The sequence below is a fragment of the Pelmatolapia mariae genome, linkage group LG23 (assembly GCF_036321145.2).
Source record: "Pelmatolapia mariae isolate MD_Pm_ZW linkage group LG23, Pm_UMD_F_2, whole genome shotgun sequence".
In the NCBI taxonomy this organism is placed as follows: Eukaryota; Metazoa; Chordata; class Actinopteri; order Cichliformes; family Cichlidae; genus Pelmatolapia; species Pelmatolapia mariae.
Window position 1 is genome coordinate 26,504,908 of NC_086246.1, and position 19,158 is coordinate 26,524,065.

The 19,158-nt window shown below is 39.5% G+C and overlaps 1 protein-coding gene across 1 annotated transcript; it reads right to left on the reverse strand.

Moving 5' to 3' along the window:
* Nucleotides 1-1,660: 1,660 nt before the first annotated feature.
* On the reverse strand, nucleotides 1,661-18,449 carry calcrlb (calcitonin receptor-like b). The gene is made up of 13 exons (XM_063467320.1): nucleotides 18,298-18,449; nucleotides 14,346-14,421; nucleotides 13,065-13,218; nucleotides 12,702-12,812; nucleotides 12,192-12,304; nucleotides 12,004-12,098; nucleotides 10,283-10,406; nucleotides 10,033-10,186; nucleotides 9,889-9,949; nucleotides 9,740-9,800; nucleotides 7,877-8,089; nucleotides 7,751-7,792; nucleotides 1,661-5,245 (listed from the first exon to the last, which is right to left on the reverse strand). The coding sequence occupies exons 2-13, from the start codon at nucleotides 14,412-14,414 to the stop codon at nucleotides 5,039-5,041; spliced, it is 1,404 nt and encodes a 467-aa protein (XP_063323390.1). The 5' UTR covers nucleotides 14,415-14,421; nucleotides 18,298-18,449; the 3' UTR covers nucleotides 1,661-5,038.
* Between the last annotated feature and the right edge of the window lie 709 nt (nucleotides 18,450-19,158).

Here is a 19,158-nt window from a genome sequence, read left to right on the forward strand (position 1 = left end):
TTAATTGAATGTCTATAATTGAGCTTGTATGTAAACTTCAGGCATCCAGTCTTGTTTTTTAAAGTCATTAAATGTGAGTGTGCTGTACAGTCATTCTACTCTGAAAAAGGAACAGTTCAAAGAAATCATTAAAACCCCCAAATTAACATCACATTCACGCCCAAGATGAGTGGTTGTAAACTTGTCTACATCCCACACATTCCAAGGCCTAATTTAAATCTCCACCTTAAGGCCTGAACTGTCACACACGTAATTGATGCCAGCTGTGTGTGAAGCAATAGTGCTTAACTGTGCTTGATGGTTTGAAATGCTGTGAACAGGAATGAGACCGCACTTTGTGACAAATGCCTTGGCGTTACTTTGACGGTCTCAAAGCATGTTTCACACTATCATGGATTTGTGACGTTTACTTTGCTCAAGACCACCTAAGGACTACCTTCCTCATTTGAACATCAGCTAACAGTAACAGATGTTGTGCATTTTTATATCAGTCTATCCCTTAACCACAGGAAATTACTGCAGATCAGTGCATCAGCTACACTGAATTAAATCTACTTGTGACAATGCCAATATGAGACAGATTTATGTGACGATTTCTGCCACATCTGCAGGATTGCCGCCAAACATGAGCGCACGTGTCTCTGTTAAGTCACATCCTGTGGAAATGGCCTTGACAAATTCACAGAACTGCTACTGACTGCTGGAAACCCGGGGACAAAAACATGCATTAAAGTTTCAGTGAAGGCATGAGGAAGTTAAAGCAGTAAACAAGTGTTAGTCATGAGGCTGAGGAAGTGCTTGCTACCAGCACACAAGAGCCGACGGATCAGGAGTTCAATGGCAATGTATTCTTAGAAACAGGAAGCCTGCAATGCATCCAGTGGCCTGATTTCCATCGAAGTAAATAGAGATGGGTGCAGCTTATCCAGTGGGGCTGTGATGGGTAAACAGGAAAAACACAGATCTTTACTGATCTTGCGCTGATGTTTTTACATGTGCATTTCTTCAAGCTGAATTTGCACCTCTGACTTTATCTCAGTTTTAAAGGAAGCCCATGCTACCGAAAACCTCACAGGATATCACATCCTCTAATTTTGATGCAACTTATTAAACTTCCTTAGCTCAAGTATTGCAGAAATGTTTCTGCAGAAAATTACAAGGGAGGGGATGGTTTCATGATTACCGTAATGATGCTCCAAGCACTGCTCAAAAACCCGCAGATAACAGGAGTCCTTTGTGGATTGAGGTCATGACTATGAAAGGCATGTGAGATCATAAAAAAACCCCAAAAAAACACTGGTCGTGTACAGATGCTTTTCATCAATGTGCATTGTCCTTGCAAATGAATCTGTTTAGGAGGAAAAGTAGCCGGTTAAGTGCTTTTACAGCTTCTCTCCTTTGAAATTAATAAAGTATGCACTGTAAGGACAGATATAGTCTTTTTCCTTTGGGACTTCCTAATGGTACCTGCTCACATACATTCTGGATGAGAAGCAGACAGTAACACACCCTGCTTTGTGTGGAAACAATATTCATTGCAGTGGGAAACACTTTCTGAAGTCAAGGAAATCCCACCCTTAAATAAATATGTGGGAACGATGGTTAAGATGGTTAAAGATGGATAAAGATGGTCTTGCATCTCAGTTTAAATCAGCTTATTTTTATTTACAGCATTATTTCTCCAGTTTAAATGAGTGCTGTTAGGATTTATCCAGAAAAATGTTACAAAACAAAAAAATCACAAAAAACTGAATGAAAAAAAGCCACAAAATACAAACTGTACAACAGCCCAAATTACTTAAGTTCTTCTCTCTGACACAAAACAAAAATTTTGGTCTTGTATTCATGTTTTACATCTGCTTTAAAGTTTCAAAATATGTAACACTTACGTGAAACGATAAGACCAGCTTTCCAGTCAGGTTGTCAATACACTACATTTTTTTACATTCTAAAAACAGCGGATCTGAGGGCGTAAGGCCACAGTCACACAGTTCTAAGAGACCAGTCTGCAACCATTTGGGAACCATAAGAAAAATGTGTATTCCCCTACAGGGTGGTAAGTGGTTGGTGACAACTGGCAGGAGAAACAACCGGCAGTGCTGCATGAACAACTCTCTATGCTTTAGTCCCTGGCGGATAGTTGCAATCACTTGTAGTGCATGTAAGATGCCAACTAGTCTGCAAACACTCAACAACTACTCTCCAAAACTGTGAAAAGTGCAGTGCTAAATGGAACCATTTGTCTTCTAAGTTGAAGCTGGTAATTCATAACTTTTACTTTGAAGGGGAATGTTCTCTATTTCCTGGTTGTGTTGCACTTTTTCAGATTTTTACTAGCGCTCGACTAGTAGTTGATGAGTGTTCAGGTCACCGTCTTGCATTCAAACTATGCATGACTGTGGCATTCTGCCAGCAGCCAAAATTGTGATAAGGTGTTTTTGGTGCAGCACCTAGCAACAACACGCAACCTCCAGCAACTATTCTCCAATATGCATTTTTCCCTAGCAACTGGAGTTTACAAGGGGGTCATGAACTGGTCTCTTGGTCTGTGACTGAGACCTAATATAAAAACATTACTCTGACTAATGTGACATCAAAGGCCTGTAAAATACATCATATATAGACTGCTTACATTGCAAAAAAATCTCTCTGCGTTCTGGATATTTTGTGATCACAAAGCAATCCTGTCAAATTATGACCAGTATAGCGTACTATGTTTGTAAGGAAACTTTCATGGTAATCACCTGGTCTGGTAGCGTAGTTTTTGTAACAACATGTTTTCTCACTCACGCAGAGATGAGAAGTAGCCATGGTTATGTAGCCATAACCACCAGGGCCAGAGGAATTTTAGCCGGTTAGCTTCATCAGGGAATCGAACAGCTAGCATGGCTCTGTCAAAAATTAGCCATTAGGTTACCAGCTAACTTTAGCTAGCTATATTTCAGCTTGATATTTATTATTTATTATTTACAAAGGAAATACAATCATGTATGTCAGTCTTCTCATTCTCACCAAAAAAGTACTTTGCAAATCCCAAACTACTAATTCAAGAAATCAAAGCTGAGAATCCAAGAATAAAATATTATAATATAAGCCAGTGTCAAAGATTTCTTTAACAGCAAAGTGCAGTTTGTTCTTCTGAGACAAAAAGCACTGTGTACTAGAGGATTCACTGTCACACAATACTTAAGCAAGATTTAATTAATAAGTTGTAGAAGACACTGGTAGGAAAATTTGTTCCCTTTGGAAATTAAATTGCCCTAAACTTTCCCACAAAAAGCACCCACTCCAGTGCAAATACTTCTAGAAAACTGCTGAGGGTCCTTATTTGTTAAATTCAGAACAAATGCCATTATTACATTCTGTGTGTCCTCTCAAGCAACTCAAACAAAAACTCACCATGTAGAACAGCCAAGAGCTGTTTTCCCAAAGATTTCTCTGTGTTCACATTGCTCTAGAATTATCTGCTACATGGACACAACCGCCTGTTGCAAGTGAAAAATATAGATTTCCCCACTGGTTAGAGAGTGATTACTGGAGGTTGCTGCCTGCTGCTAGGTGAAATCGATCACAAAGAGAGACCAAAACCCTCCTTATGATTGTTTTTGTCACGAGCAAATTGCCTGTAGTTTGCATTGTGGTTGCCAGATGGTTGCAAACTGGTCTCTAGGCTGGGGCCATCTGACTCTGCATTGCCATGCATCACATGTTTGGCAGTTAAGTAAGGCCTCAATAGGGCTGGAAATACCTTTTGCAACCAATTGCAATTCTTTTGCAAAAGAATTCAGGTTTAAAGCATTTTAAAATTATATTTTCCTTATATCAGACCTGCGAGCTATGCTGTCGACTTCTACATGACAGCCTCACGCTTGTGATCCTAGACAAACCTATTGGCTTTCATTGTTGTTTCCCCCATGTTGTCCCATAAAATTTCACACCACCTTGCACCTGCACCGAAAACCTGCAGTGGAAAGGTGCTTCCTGTTTTTAAAGGCCAGAACCAGCAGCTCTACAGGACAGTTTTGTCTTTTAATCTCAGACATATACAGTTTCCCCCCATTTACTTGATTTAAATGACAGTAACAGTGAGAATGACAATAATTATCAGTGCACTGTGTGAAATAAGTGATCCAGAAGTTATGAGTTTATGTGACAATATTGCTATATACAACGAATGGTTTATAACTGAAACTAATGAAAACAACATTATGTTAAGTCCCTTACAACATGTCATTCATACACAATCAAATTTAAGTACAAACATATCAATCACGTCTCCAGCATTTTGGAATAAAACAACAGTGAGCCAAACCAGTATACTTATCTATTAAGTATTAACTTAATAGAGACTGGAGCTGTCGCCAAGCCAGGCAAAATTATTTTGTGGACCTCACTCAGAAAACAAGAACTACATAAATAGAAAATTTACCTCAAAGTTGAGTTCAGTCCTCGTCCCATGCCGCATATCTTTAATTGACAAACAGCTAAAGCATAATTGACATTTTGCAAAGCGAGCAGGTTATTTTTGTGTCTTTTTATCCGTTTCTATTTTAGTTTATGTTATTTTACATATACTTTACAGATGCCATTGATAATCACTACAAATAATATAAATAAAACCTCTTGCTCTTCATGCTCGCTATTCAGCTTAACAGCAAACAGCTGCGACACTGAGCTCCTCCATGAAACTTGAAGTGTCAGAAGGAGTGATGATAGAGGAAGCAGTATTTCACTTAGTTTACCGTCTATTTTTAAATTCCATCAAGCTCTTGAAAATGCCCAGAAAAGATATCCGCACAATACAAAAAAGAAATATTCTCTAGGTTATCTGCACAGTGCAGTACACTTTATTGTTGTTTGATGGCATTATCCTCATAGGATCTTAAGTCTTTGTTCTCACAGTCCTTCTAATGAAGTGAAATATGGGAGGGTGTCTTTTGGTTTTGTTTTTTGCTTTGAAAATGGAAAAAATACCTCTGTTAGTTCTCAAAATACTTTGGGAGGAAAGCAAAACAGTAAGTCATGAACCTGAAGAGCTTCACACAAAAGGGCTGTCCGATCTGAATATGTCTGAGTAGCTCTTGCCGTTCATGTGCTCAGTGTGACTCTCGATGCTGTAGCATCGGTGGACTTCGGTCAGCGACGACGCCACGTAGGAGGCCGAGCGGAAGATGTCAGCGTTGGCGAAAGTACCGGCAAACTGCATCCGCTGTTGATTCCAGTATCTCCGGAGAATGCTCTGAACCTGCAACAGGAGGAACAAAGACGATGAGAGAAAAATCCGTGGTGGTGTTTGGACTTATCTCCAAGGGCGGCCCTAGCCTGTTTGGTGCCCTGGGCGAACACTCCTGCACAATTCATGCAGTCGGGGTCAGAAGTTCACTTCCACTCATCATGGGCATGACTGTCAAGGCAATGATGTGCTTTTAATGATTTCATTGAACTGTTCTTTTTCCAGGGTAGAGTGACTGCACAGCATACATATATCATAACTTAAAAAAAAAGAACAGGATAGACAAATTTGAATTTATTTTTGGAATTTCAAGAACTAGAAACTACTGAAACATCAGCATCACTGTCCACAGTAACGCCTGTTTTACATGGGCTGAGCTGACCAAGAAAGAAGCTGACCAAGAAAGACGTCGCTGTTCCAAAATCAACACCCGCTGACCAAGTGCTGACCAAGAAATAAGCCCCTGTTCCAAAATCGACACCTTTAAGATAAACTGAAATTTGCAGCTGCTCACATTGATGAGCAAAAAAGCTTCATGGTTGGATTAGTGTTGACTGTGGAGATCTTCAAGTTCCTGGGTACCACCATCTCCCAGGACCTGAAGTGGGAGACCAACATCAACTCCATCCTCAAAAAGACCCAGCAGAGGATGTACTTCCTGAGACAACTGGGGAAGTACAGTCTTCCACAGGAGCTGCTGATCCAGTTCTACACTGCGGTCATTGAGTCTGTCCTGTGCTCCTCCATCACAGTCTGGTATGGTGCAGCCACTAAACAGGACAGGCGCAGACTGCAGCGGACTGTACGGGCAGCAGAAAGGATCATCGGCGCCCCCCTGCCCTCCATCCAGGATCTGTACCTCTCAAGAACCAGGAAACGGGCAGGGAAAATCATCACAGACCCCTCACACCCTAGACACAGACTTTTTGATCTGCTGCCCTCTGGCAGACGGTACAGAAGCATGCAGACCAGGACCACCCGACATAGGAACAGTTTCTTTCCCCTCGCCATCTCCCTTCTAAACAGTTGACCTGTCACACTGCTCCCACTGCCAGACTGCAACTGCACTTTATGTACATTCTGTAGTATTCATTCCACCTCATTCCTGTATTTTATGTATATAAGTTTAGATTAGTTATTTATAGTTGGTTTACACAGCTTTGTGTATGTATGTGTATGCATGTGTAATGTATATATAGACACGTGTGTGTGCGTGTGTGTGTGTGTGTGTGATTTACATTGCTGTGCTTGAGAGCCACCATCTACCGGAACCAAATTCCTTCTATGTGTCTGCACATATACTTGGCCAATAAACACGATTCTGATTCTGATTCTGATTAAAAGATTGAGCTGTTTGGCCACAGTAACAAGAGGTATGTTTGGAGGCTTTCAAAGCTAAGAACACTGTACCAGCTTTCAAGCATAGTGGTGGTAGCATCATGCTCTGGGGCTGTTTTGTTGCCAGTGTTGCAAAAAGGTTTTGCACAAAATGGTTGGAATAATGAACGAGGAGGAGTACTACCTCCAAATTAATCAACTTCACCTCAAATCAAAAGCTAGGCAGTTAAAACTTGAACACAGTTGGGTGGGTCCAACAGGACAATGATTGCAAACACACATTAAAACTGGTTTTGGAATAATTAAAGCAGGCTAACATCAAGTTTCTGGAATGAGTCAGAATGTACATTTTGACACTGTGTGGTCAGAGAAAACTGTACACTCAAACCTTTTTTTCCAAAGTCATTAAATGTGTATACTGTACAGTCACAAAGTCTTTAAAGAAATCCTCAACCACAACGTTCATGCCCAGTATGAGTCGATGTGTTTGAGCATAGCTGCACATTTTAACTCCAATCACCCAAGTCATTATAACATGAGAACCTTTTTATTTTATTTTTGTGATTTTGACTCTGTATATGACAACAGTGGTTCTTAAATCAAACAATCAAGAGGTGATTAAAGTGCAGACTTTCAACTTTAATTTAAGGGGTTTTACAAACATTTCTACATTAACTGTTGAGGAATTACAACAATTTTTATACACAGTCGCCAATTTTCATTTAAGTTGAACAAACTAAGGTAATTTTATGTGTAAAGGAATTGTTTAAAGACTTGGATGTAATCAAATCTATAACTCATGGACCTCACTAAGTGCCGCATTTCATCCCTCAATATGTTTTACTTGGCTTTAGGTCAGCTAACTTATCATCTGAATAATATCCAATTTCTTTAAGACTATAGCTCTGCACACTTAAAGATTCCTCCTGCTACTCCTATCAGCAGTCACATCATCAATAAACCAGTCTCACTAATGATGGTGTCCTTCAGAGCAGAAATTTCTTTGACCTCTTAGTGGGAATTCCAGGGAAAAGCTACTAGCAAATGGAAATCTGCCCCATAACTTTCATCTGCTTAACTTGTCATGAAGTAAGTTTGAAGTTACAGAGAAACAGCAAATAATTATTTTTTATGGAAGAATCGGCAACTGTTCATTTATTAATTTGCTCAATTACTCACCTCCCCGTTGAAGAAGCAGAATATTGTCGAAACCAAGAGACCCTGAATAAAAAAAGAAAGTTTATTACGTAAAATATGTGCTAATATTAACATTATAATGCCTCTTTCTCCAATGCATGGACTGACCTGGTAGTGCATCAGGATGTCCATGATGTAGTGATAGATCTCAGAGCGGCCATCAGGTTTATATGGGATCAGGACAAACTGGATACCAAGAAGAGGGATGAGAATGAGGGTGGCTCTCACAGCCCTCATGTAGAGGCTGGATTCGGCCTGGTGTGTCACTCGCAGCTTGGTGATGAGAACCCGAACGATGTTCAGCAGGAAGAAAAGGTTCACCTGGAGTCAAAGTAGGCACACACAACTTTTTATGGAAATATCAGACGCAGGTTAAAAGGACAGGATAGTTCTTATCAAGTCAACACCGAAAGAAAACCTGTGCCAGACCTTCAGAAAGCCTGCTCATAAAGCAAAATACATAGCATACAAGATATAAGGAAAATAAGTGGTTCTAGATTTTTATAAATTAGTGTATATAGTGAAGTACATCATCTTAATTCCTTATGACAGCTTCCACAATTTTACGTTTTTAACAGATAGATGTGTTTTGTTTTTTTGTAAATTTGTTTTGACCCCTGCGTTCTTTAACATACCTTTGCCTCCAAGTCCATACTTTCTTCTTAATACAGCTTGAATTATTTTGTGCATCATATATCATCAGTGCAATGTTTACATCAAATAAACTGAAAATTTTCAAGGTTTGTTGGTCATAATTTACTTTAGCATATAAAGTGGTGTTGTTTGCTTTCAATGCAATTGGTATGGAAATACTGGGAAGCAATGAACTGGATCTTGTGAAGTGCTTTTCTACTCCACATAAGTACTCAAAGATTGGAAATGCGTCATTCACCCATTTACCTTTTCATATGCTCCGTTCTATATAACATTAACGCTCGCAAGCAACTTGGAGCTAGCAGCTTGTCCAAGAATATTTGGATAGCCAGAGATCAAATCTCCAACCTTTCATTTAGTAAGTGATCTACTGTACCCTCTAAGCTACAGCCACCCAGGTTATTTCTGCATGAGACAGATTCAGCAAAGTGCTGGAAACATTCCTCAGAGATTTTGGTCCATGTTGACATGACAGTATGACACAGTTGCTTCAGATTTATCAGCTGCACATCCCAAAGATGCTCTGTTGGATTGAGGTCTGGTGACTGTGGAGGCCATTAGAGTACAGTGAACTTATTGTCATGTTCAAGAAAATATACTGAGATGATCTGAGATTTTTTATCCTGCAGTCATCAAAAAATGTGTGCACTGTGGTCATAAAGGGATGGACATGGTCAGCAGCAATACTTATTTGGTGCTTAGGGGCCCAAATGTGCCAAGAAAATATCTTGAATATCATTACACCACCAACAGCAGCCTGACACATTGATGTAAGGTGATCCTATAAGGATGGATTGTAGACTCGGTTTCCTGTTCTTAACTGACAGGATAGACTGGTGTGGTCTTCTGCTGCTATTAAGATGCTCTCCTGCGTACCTTGGTTGTAACAAGTGGTTATTAGAGTTATTTTCCCCTTCCTGTCGGTTCAAAGCAGTCTGACCATTCTTCTCTGACCTTTGACATCAACAAAGTATTTTCACCCAGAGACCTGCCGCTAACTGGACATTTTCTCTTTTTCAGACCATCATGGTTCTTTGGGAAAATCTCAGCAGATCAGCAGCTTCTGAAATACTCAGACAAACCCGACTGGCACCAACGAACACGTGAAACGTGAAAAGTCACTTAAATCACCTTTCTTCCCAATTTTGCTGCTCAGTTTGAACTTCAGCGGGTTGTCTTGATCATGCCTACATGCTTAAATGCACTGAGTTTTTAAAAGTCAGGAAAATGAACTCTGTCCACCTAACAGAACTTCTTGTTATCTTTCTTTGCTGTGTGTTGATATAAGTAAATCTGGATTCAGAGTCTAGTACTCACCACCAATGCAGCACAGATGGGTCCATGGATAATGTAAAGCAAGGAAGTATTTATGTTGCACCTGTGAGGGAACAGATCAGATCATTATATCCAGATGGGATAAGAACATGTGATATCTGTTGAAATGATGTGTGAATCCAAAGACTCACTTGTCACTGTAGTAAAAGTTACGCGCTATTGAGTATATCACTGCCGGCATGATTGGAAAGCCTGTGAAATCAAAAATGTTGTGTGACATTTGTGTTTGATAGCCAGGAAGTATGCACGCATAAATATTCACGTCTTTAACTTACCCCAACCCAGCAGATAATACCAAAGGAGATGCTGTTCTTCTGCAAACACAGCCACAACTATCAGAGTATGCAGGTAGATGCCCTCACAAAGCATCCAGAAGTAGTTACAGCTCATAAGGTACATATGGATGAACTCCATCAGTGTGCAGCTTATCTGAAGGAAAACAAAGTCAAACGTGTTTTTACATGACTTAAACAAATGGAGCCTGGGTTACTATCCAATATAAAAGGTGGACAGCAGGTCACTCACAGAGTCAGCATATTTGTGTCCTTGCTTCGCTAACGTTGTGAGCACAATAACGGTCGCAATCGAGTTAAGAATGAAGGAGAGAAAGAGGTTTTTGTGGAGAGTTATCCTTTGGCAGCTCAGACTCCTGATGGTTATTAGAAAAGAAGACACATTAGATTTTTACTTTTGAATCACAGATTTGTCCATAAAGTCCCAACAAGCACCACTGAGACACCGACCCCATCTCCCCAGTCAAAACAGGTCCAGGCATCATGCCAAAAACTGCATCAGAAATGGACGGATGTTGACACTGTTCATGCATAGAAATAAAATGTATATTGTTGCAATAAGGAATGCATTTTGTAATTAATTATTATTATTATTACTTAGGGAATCTTTCTAACAATTTCGGGCACTTTCAAATGTCAGCTTGATAGCCTTTAAACAGCTGTTAACTGCTGAGAATATGCAAGATCTAAATCTAGTTTCTCCTGCATTGAAAGTTAGTAATAACAAACTAATAATGTTATCTACTACTTGGGTTTCTAAATGGCCCTGATGAGATAGGAAATTAAATGTATTAAAGCTACAAAGAAGAAAAACAATCTATGGCAATTTGAATTGTGTAGATTTAAGGGACTAAAAAGCAGAATTTAGCAAATTATATGGGACATGAAATACTGGGATTGAAAGTTTGAAAACTTTTTAGTAATTAACCTTTTCTTTAATTTAAGTCCTATGACTTTTCAACACATTTATGCAATTAACATAAATTTACAATTAAACTTGGTCTCATTTGTTGTATGTGACTTGTCTCCATTGACTCCTTGCTTTCTGTTGTCAGCATTGCAAGCCTCTGCTACTTATTACAAAACAATTCAGAGTGAAAATGCAGAGAAGATGGGTACACTGTCATCATAAAGGGATAGACATTGTCAGCAACAATACTCAGGAAGGCTGTGGTGCTAAAAGATGCTCAGTTGGTACTAAGGGGCCCAAAGTATGGAAAGAAAATACCCCCACACCATGACACCACCACAAGCCTGAACTGCTGATATTAGGAAGGATGGATGAAAGCATGGATATGCGTTCATGTGGTTTTCATCATTCTGACCCCACCATGTTAATGTCATAGCAGGACTCATCAGACCAGGCAACATCTTTCTTTTTCTTCTTCTATTGTCCAATTTTGGTGAATTGTAGCCTCAACCTCGTGTTCTTAGTTGACAGGAGTGGCTTAGAACTGCTGCTGTAAATCATCTGTCTCAAGACTGAGGTGTTTTTCTGCATACCTTGGTTACGACAAGTGGTTATTTGAGTTATTGTTGCTTTCTTATCAGCTTTAAGCACTAAAGCCATTCTTTTCTCAAGACATCATCACCCAGAGAACTGAAACAGACTCCCCCCCCCGATCACTCTATGTAAACTCTAGAGATTGCTGTGTGGCAAAAAGCTGAGCATTTTCTGAAATACTCAGTCCCGCCTGTCTGGCACCAACAACCATGTCACATTCAAGTTACTTAAATGAGCGATCCTCAGTTTTAACTTCAGCAGGCACGTCTACACGCCTAAATGGATTGAGTTGCTGCCACGTGATTGCCAAGATATTTGCATTGCATTTGAGTTCTGTACCTAATAAAGTGGGTGTACAAAATCTTAACTAATCACAGTAAGGGCAATACAAAAGATAAAATATAAAATAATATACTATAAAATATAAACAAGAACAGTGCCAGACTTACTTAAAATGGAAAAAAATTCCTAGTGAAATCAGCAAAGACAGCAGTGAAAGTCCATGACCGATCATAACCAAGTAGAAGTGAGTCATTGTTGCCTGCTACAAAACACAATAAATACAGGTTTGCATTAATTATTGACTATCGACTTCCATTGTGCTTTACTGATTTTATTGTACTTTGTTCACTCTTACCTCTCCGTGATGTGTGAAGTTGGCTTTGCAGTTTGTGTAGTTGGTCCACGTCCTGTTGCTCTCCGGATGCCGTGCCCACTCTCCAGTCTCTGTGCAAACTTTTTGAGCCATCACTGTGAGCAGATTTGAAAATAAATCGTCATTTTATTATGTTGATACATTGGGACTGTTAAGTTTAAACAGAAGGTGGACAGAAGAGGGGGAGAGTGCCATCAAGCTAAAGGAGGAATCCAGGCTTGGTAACACTGTGTGACTTCAGAAGCAGCTGACAGGTACCGACAGGCCAAGCAGGATGTAGCCCAGGCAGCAGCCGAAGCTTTAATTCAAACTGCACTAAACTGCATGAAAGTTCGAATTATTTATTGATTGACTGATCGATACCGTTCTTAGCTATGTTTATAGTGATTTTACAGCTCTCGGGTTAACAATCCTAATGACATAAAGGAAAAATAATGTGAACGCTCAAGGTTAATGATGTTATGTGAAATCACAGAGGGCACAGAGATTTACCATGTGTATCAAAATCGTCATAGTAGTCTGGACAGTTCTGCTCTTTGACACCAGCTTTAGTTTCATCCCAGCACAGCCAGCCGTCCCACGTCATGTTGCACATCGGCTCCGCTAACAGAGACAGAGGACAGACCGGCAAAATCACGTTAAAGAAGAAAGGCATGAAAGTTCAGTTCTGCTTTTCCTTTCATTTTAATTATTTTATAGTCATATTAACAGATTTTAGTACTGTAATACAAAACACACAATTCTTTAGGTACATATACAGATTATACTTACTGCATTTACTGCATCTATGTAGCGCTTTTACATGCCATTGAGTATTTTTATGGTGTGATACTGTGCATGTCTACCACGGCTCACCAGTCGTTTTTGTTTTGTGCTGCGACTCTGTTATCCTCTGGAAACATCTGTACTGGGCCATGGTGATTTTGGACAGTTTCAACAGATCTCCGTGGTTCACTGAATGATTCGCTGGTTCCTTGTGAACGTCTTTAGCTGTTGCCTCCACCAGCATCTGGAAACACAAAATTTGCAAATGTCAAAAATGTGGAATTCAACCATTCGAGCCGGTGTTCCTCAACTCGTCTCATCCTGTTTACCTCTCATACGGAGAACCCATTCCATAAAGCACCTTTCATGCTATACTCAAAGCAAAATAATTGACTTTTTATACATAATTTAGTCATCTACTCAACTGTTATCCCATACGTTTAGCTTGGAAGTTATACTCTTACAGTAAAAAGCTTTAGTTGCCAGACAGATTTTCTCACATTGGACTCTATTTGGCTGTAAAACAAGCTCATATCATGACCCCTCCACCACTGTGCTGACAGCTGGTATGAGGTTTTTGGCTTTGTGCATTATGGCCAATCATCGCCACTGGTCTCATCTGTTCAAAGGGCACTGTTCCAGAAGTTTGGTGGCTTGTTCCGATGCAGCTTTACAAGCCTAAGCCGAGCTGTTGTGTTAGTTTTAGAGAGAAGACACTTTCTTCTGGTAATCCTTCCAAACAAACCACACTTGGTCATTCTTTTTCTAATTTTAGTGTCTTGAACTTTAACATTTAACGTGCTAACTGTGGCTCAGTTTGTGATAAATAAATACTGACACGATGTAAATTTGTCATGTTTTGAGGTTGTATTTACCTGCTGGGCACCAGAATATTTTTATTATGCCCTGAGAGGTGAAACCCTAGAACCAAAAGAGACTCTGCTTTCTGTTTACTGTGGCTGTGCTCTGACTTGATCTGCTACAAGTTCTGTAACTTTAGGGAAGCAACAGTCAATCAAAAGAGCCAAACTTAGCCAATAAAAAAAAGAGCTTACTGTATTGTGACAGAGAGTTGTTTGTTAGAAACAACAAGTTTGCATGAAGTTTATTTTAAATAGCTGAGATTATTTTTCAAATGCAAATTCAGCACTCTGTGATACATCTGGGAACATTTATCTGACATTAAAAAAAAAAAGAAAGGAAAATGCTCTAAAGATATAGCATTTATTCCAGCAGGGCCAACTTATAATTTTCTTTACTAAAAAAAAACCTTAAAACATCAACTCATGGCGTGACAGTTAATGCTCAACTCATAAATATGTACCAGACTGTTGTCCCTGTTATCAATAGTAAAGGAAAACATTTAAGTACCTTGTTGAGGGAACACAGGACCAGGAGTAGCACGATGTAGCTCAGATCCATGTGCGCTCTGATCTTCATACGTTTCCTAAAGAAAAGTCACAAGAAGAGTTGCAGCTGAGGAAAGAAATTTCTCCAAAATATGCACACAACATATTACAGGTGCTGGTCGCATACAGATTAAAAGCATAGCCTTTGGACATGCGCCATTAGACTGGACGATATTTTTATACTTCGTTGGATGTTATTTTTATTAGTGTTGGAGGAACAGGTAAAAATGTCACCACTATCCCAAATAGTTTTCTCCCAAGGGCCCGATAATAACAACAACACTTCCTGAGCTGCAGCAGCTGCTGGGCTGATCCAGCACACAATGTGCTGACAGGAGCTGGAAACAAACTCAACGTTCACGTGCTCTGTACTGCCAGGACCATAAAACAACACATTTAGCATTAAAATTTGGTATCTTCGTATTATTATTTTTACTATTAAATTTGTAATTTTGCCTTCTAATTATCTTTCAAAGCCAATATCAGGTCCCCATCCTTTGAAACTGAGAGGGAAATGCTTGTAGCTTCATGTTTTTAACTTGTAATGAGCAGGCCTCTCCTTTTTTGGATGTTGAGGTTACAGATTTGACCTGTTGCTTCCTCCGTTCTCCCTTCCTTCCTTCCTGCATGCTTATTAAGCACCGTGAGCAGGTTTAATCAAAGTTTAGCCAGAAGACATCACCGCGTCAAATACCTGTACAGTTGGTGTGGCAGAAGCTCTTGAACCTAGTGTGGTTCGTACATTAAAAAAACATGTATCCTTCAGTCAACAAGCAGCTCAGTTTTTCCTGACACATGTAGTGCTGTGCAAAAGTCCTGAGCCACCCTCATTTCTTTCTATTTTGCTTCCAAGGAGCCAGAAATACATTTTTGGAGGCACAGTGGCTGCTTTTTCACCCATTTTCAGAAGAATCCTTTTTTTGTTTGTTAAGTTACTTCACAATCATTCAAGCACACAAAAGTCTCCTAACTCAAGGGATGAACCAGCGTTGTGGCTACACATAACACATAACTCCGCAAAGAATCCGTTTTAAATTGTATCTTTAGGCACTTTGTTGTTAGCAGCCTGTCACAAAAACACATCATTTGTTCACATAGCTTTAGCTGAATCTATAAAAAATGCCAAAGATAACACAGTTTGACATAACATTGTATTTTTGCAAGAACAAGGTGATTCTCAAAAAGCTGTTACTTCAAAATTTCAGCATATCTCAGCATGATGTGCAGTGTGCCAGAGGAGATTGGACAAGTGGAGGACAGAAGAAGTGGCAGGTCTAAAGAAAAAAACTATCTACAGCAGATGAACAGGATCTGAAAGTCATGTCATTTCACATACAGTAACAGGAAAAAACCCAAAGTCCTGTATGAATTATGAACACAGAAAAGTACCATCGTGCAAAACCATCTTGAAAGCATCTGATTGGCAGCAGCTTCATTTTTTAGCATGACAATCATCCCAAACACACTGCCAATGCAATAAAATCATACTTGTATAGAAAAACACACAGTGGAGCACTATCAGTCATGGATTGACCTCCCCAAAACCTGGACCCCAACATTACCGGAGCAGTGTGGGATCATGTTGACAGAGAACAGAACAAAAGGCAGAAACATCCAAAGAAGAGCTTTGAATGCTTTGAATTGTACAAACTCTGTTTTTGCCTTACACACTGTAATTACACGTTTGTTACAATAAGTCCCTCCACCCATTTCCCATTTTCCTAGAAAAATATAAAGAAACGGGGATTGGCTCATGACTTCTGCACAGGACTGTAGCATAGAAGAAGCTAACATCAAAGCAGCTGCTACTTAGAGATATTTTAATTTAGCTACAACAACAACTTTTCTTATGTTTGCAAGAGTTTTTTTTTTTTTAAATTCACTTTTTACCTCACTGCAAACTGTGGTTGAACATATGTATAAGAATATATTTAGGATTAAAAAAAATTTATAATGCAATAAAACTGAAATATTAAATGCAACAGTAAATACATCAAGGGGAGAGAAAGGTTAATAAATAGAGAAGCAAATTAAAACATAAATATTAAATTTATGTCACATAAATTAATACCTATAGCCTACAGCTTAAGTAAAAGTAACTTTTACTATGGCAATTTCGATCCTCATACAGGCCTTAAAGGGCCAGAAAACTGTACCCTAACAGAAAAGATTTTAAATCCTCTTAAATGTCTCTTGCAGATGCTAATAGACGAAGATGAAGATTCAAGTTTGTAACTAAACTAAATAACAGGGTTAAACCTGCTTTGGCAGGAAAAAGTCCAACGTTGAGCTGGGTAGTCTAAAACCAAAGTCTGTGTCTTCGGTGACAAAGGCGTTGCACAATAACTTTAAAACTGTTGATTATATTAAAGCATTTGCACCACTTCATAAACTGTCATTAATGAGTCTACCTTTCATATCTACAGTTTAATGCAGCACCAGAAAGTCTCTCTCGACATCAAACTCTTTCTGAGTTTCTCCTCTCAGTATGCGAGTGTCATACAACCCATCTATAATCTTGCAGCACAAATGTAATTAATTTCCACCTCCTCTGGCTGCTAATTCAGGAAATCTTTGTCACTTTAACAGATTAATATCTTCTTGAACACACCCAAAAAAAGAGAAAACACTACATGCAGAATGATTTCCTGCTGCTATGCAAAAAAGACATCCAATATCTATTCATGCAGTCACTCCCTTGGTGTGTAATCCATTTGTGTGAGAACTCAGAGATTTAAACACTTCTACATGAGAAATGCCCTTCACTAAAAACACCGTCCTGTCCTGGAAATCTGTGTTTTTCCCACTCATGACGGCCACTATTGCAGCTTGTTATTAGGTGTTACAGAAAGCATATACAGTCACCCGCCACTTTATTAGGTACACCTGTACATTTCATCGGCAGTAGCTCAACATATTTAGGTGTCCAGACCTGATCGTGACAACCTGCTCAAGTTCAAATTGAGCAACAAAACTTGGAAGAAAACAATTTTGAATGCCTCGTGGTTGTTGGTGGTCTGTGTATTTCAGAAACTGCTTATCTGCTGGGATTTTCCTACACAACCATCGCTAGGGTTTACAGAGAGTGGTCTGAAGAGGAGAAAATATCCAGTGAGCGGCAGTTGTCTGAGTGAAAATGCCTTCAGAGGAGAATGACCATCCTGCATAACTTGTTGCCACCAAGGTATGCAGAAAAGCATCTCACTGGCAGCAGAAGACCATGTTGGGTGTAACTCCTGTCGGCTAAGAACAGGAAACGCGGCTACAATTCAAATTTACCCCAAGTGGAAAATTGAAGATTGAAAAATGTTGCTTGGTCTGATGAACGCATGGATCCATCCTGCCTCGTATCAACAGTCAGGCTGCTGGTCTTATGGTGTGGGGGATAGTTTTTTGGCACACTTTGGCCCCCTCAGCACTAGTTGAGCATCATTTAAACACCACAGCCTGCCTGAGTTTTGTTGCTGACCATGTCCATCCATTTATGACCACAGTGTACCCATGCTTGACATGCTATGAAGTCAATATGGCCCCAAATCTCTGAGGAATGTTTCCAGCATCTTGTTGAATCTGTGCTAGTAAGAAGACAGGTCTGAAGAGAAAGAGTCCAGCACATGTACCTAATAAAGTGGCTAATAAGTGATTTTACTGCATCACTTTGGTAAGTCGGTAAATATGTTGTGGACTCATGTCACACCATAAGTCCCCACCAACAATTTAAACAGTTCAAATTGGACTTGACGTTTGTTTGGTTTGTTTTCAACTTGTCTTTTAATTCTTCCACATCATTCACACATTTTAATTTCTTTCTGTGCTCGTGCCTGATATGACAAGAACGTGACATTAAGCAATGAACATTTTGACCCGTTTTCAGCATCTTGACCAGAGTGCAAGTACAAGTTCCAAAAGCTTACCTTCACACAAAAGAAGAAACAAAACTCAGAGTTGCCAGAGTCAGGAGTAATCCTTCAGTCTGAGAGTTTGCCTTTGCTGATAAATGAAAACAATGAAACAACCCTGATCCCCCTTTTTTGTTTCCAGGGGCAGTTCTCCACTGTTTGTTTCACACCGGAGACAGAGGCGACACTGAGCTGGGCTGTCCTGATAAAAACTGACTGACTGGGGCTGCTGATGACATCACACGCTTGTCTGCTGTGACGAGACATCCCAGGAGAGCAACGATGAGCGTTACAACACAGCTGGATATTAATCATATAGATGAAGGATGTGAGGATGTGACTGAACAACGGATTTATTACTACCTTTAGCTTTACTGCATAGAGAGTTTTATAGTCTTAAGAAATGACTGCAAATGTATAAAACTCATCGGCGACCTTATGATGAGTGGGAGCAGGACGAAAAACAATAAAATGACGCAATATATAATAAATCACTGTGCATTTGGACCTTTTTTATTTATTTATTTAACTGCAGAAACCGAACCAACGAGCATGAAGGTTTCAATTCCTTAACAAAGGCGACCTCTGCTGGGCAAAAATAATAAATACATAGAGCTGGCACTCCATGCATCCTTGATTTAAATCTATGGGAATTTATCTTTAAACATAACTGAAACCACATCGCACAGCTGTGTGGAACAAAATCAGTAGATCGAAAGCAATGTGGGCTGTAGCTCATTTTATGTATTACACTGGTAATCTGTAAGAGCATGAGCTGTTCTGTGAGATTTTAAAATTTACATTCACTGACCACTTTATCAGGTGCTGGATTGGCCCCGCCTTTTGCTTTCAGAGCTGCTTTAATTCAACAAGATG

Coding starts and splice junctions, on each gene's coding strand:
- calcrlb (XM_063467320.1), bottom strand. CDS start 14,414: ATGAAGATCAGAGCGCACATGGATCTGAGCTACATCGTGCTACTCCTG. Junction 10,407..12,003: donor GGAATTTTTTTCCATTTTAA/GTAAGTCTGGCA, acceptor AATAACCATCAG/GAGTCTGAGCTGCCAAAGGA. Junction 8,090..9,739: donor CCATCTGTGCTGCATTGGTG/GTGAGTACTAGA, acceptor CTTTGACTCCAG/GTGAACCTTTTCTTCCTGCT.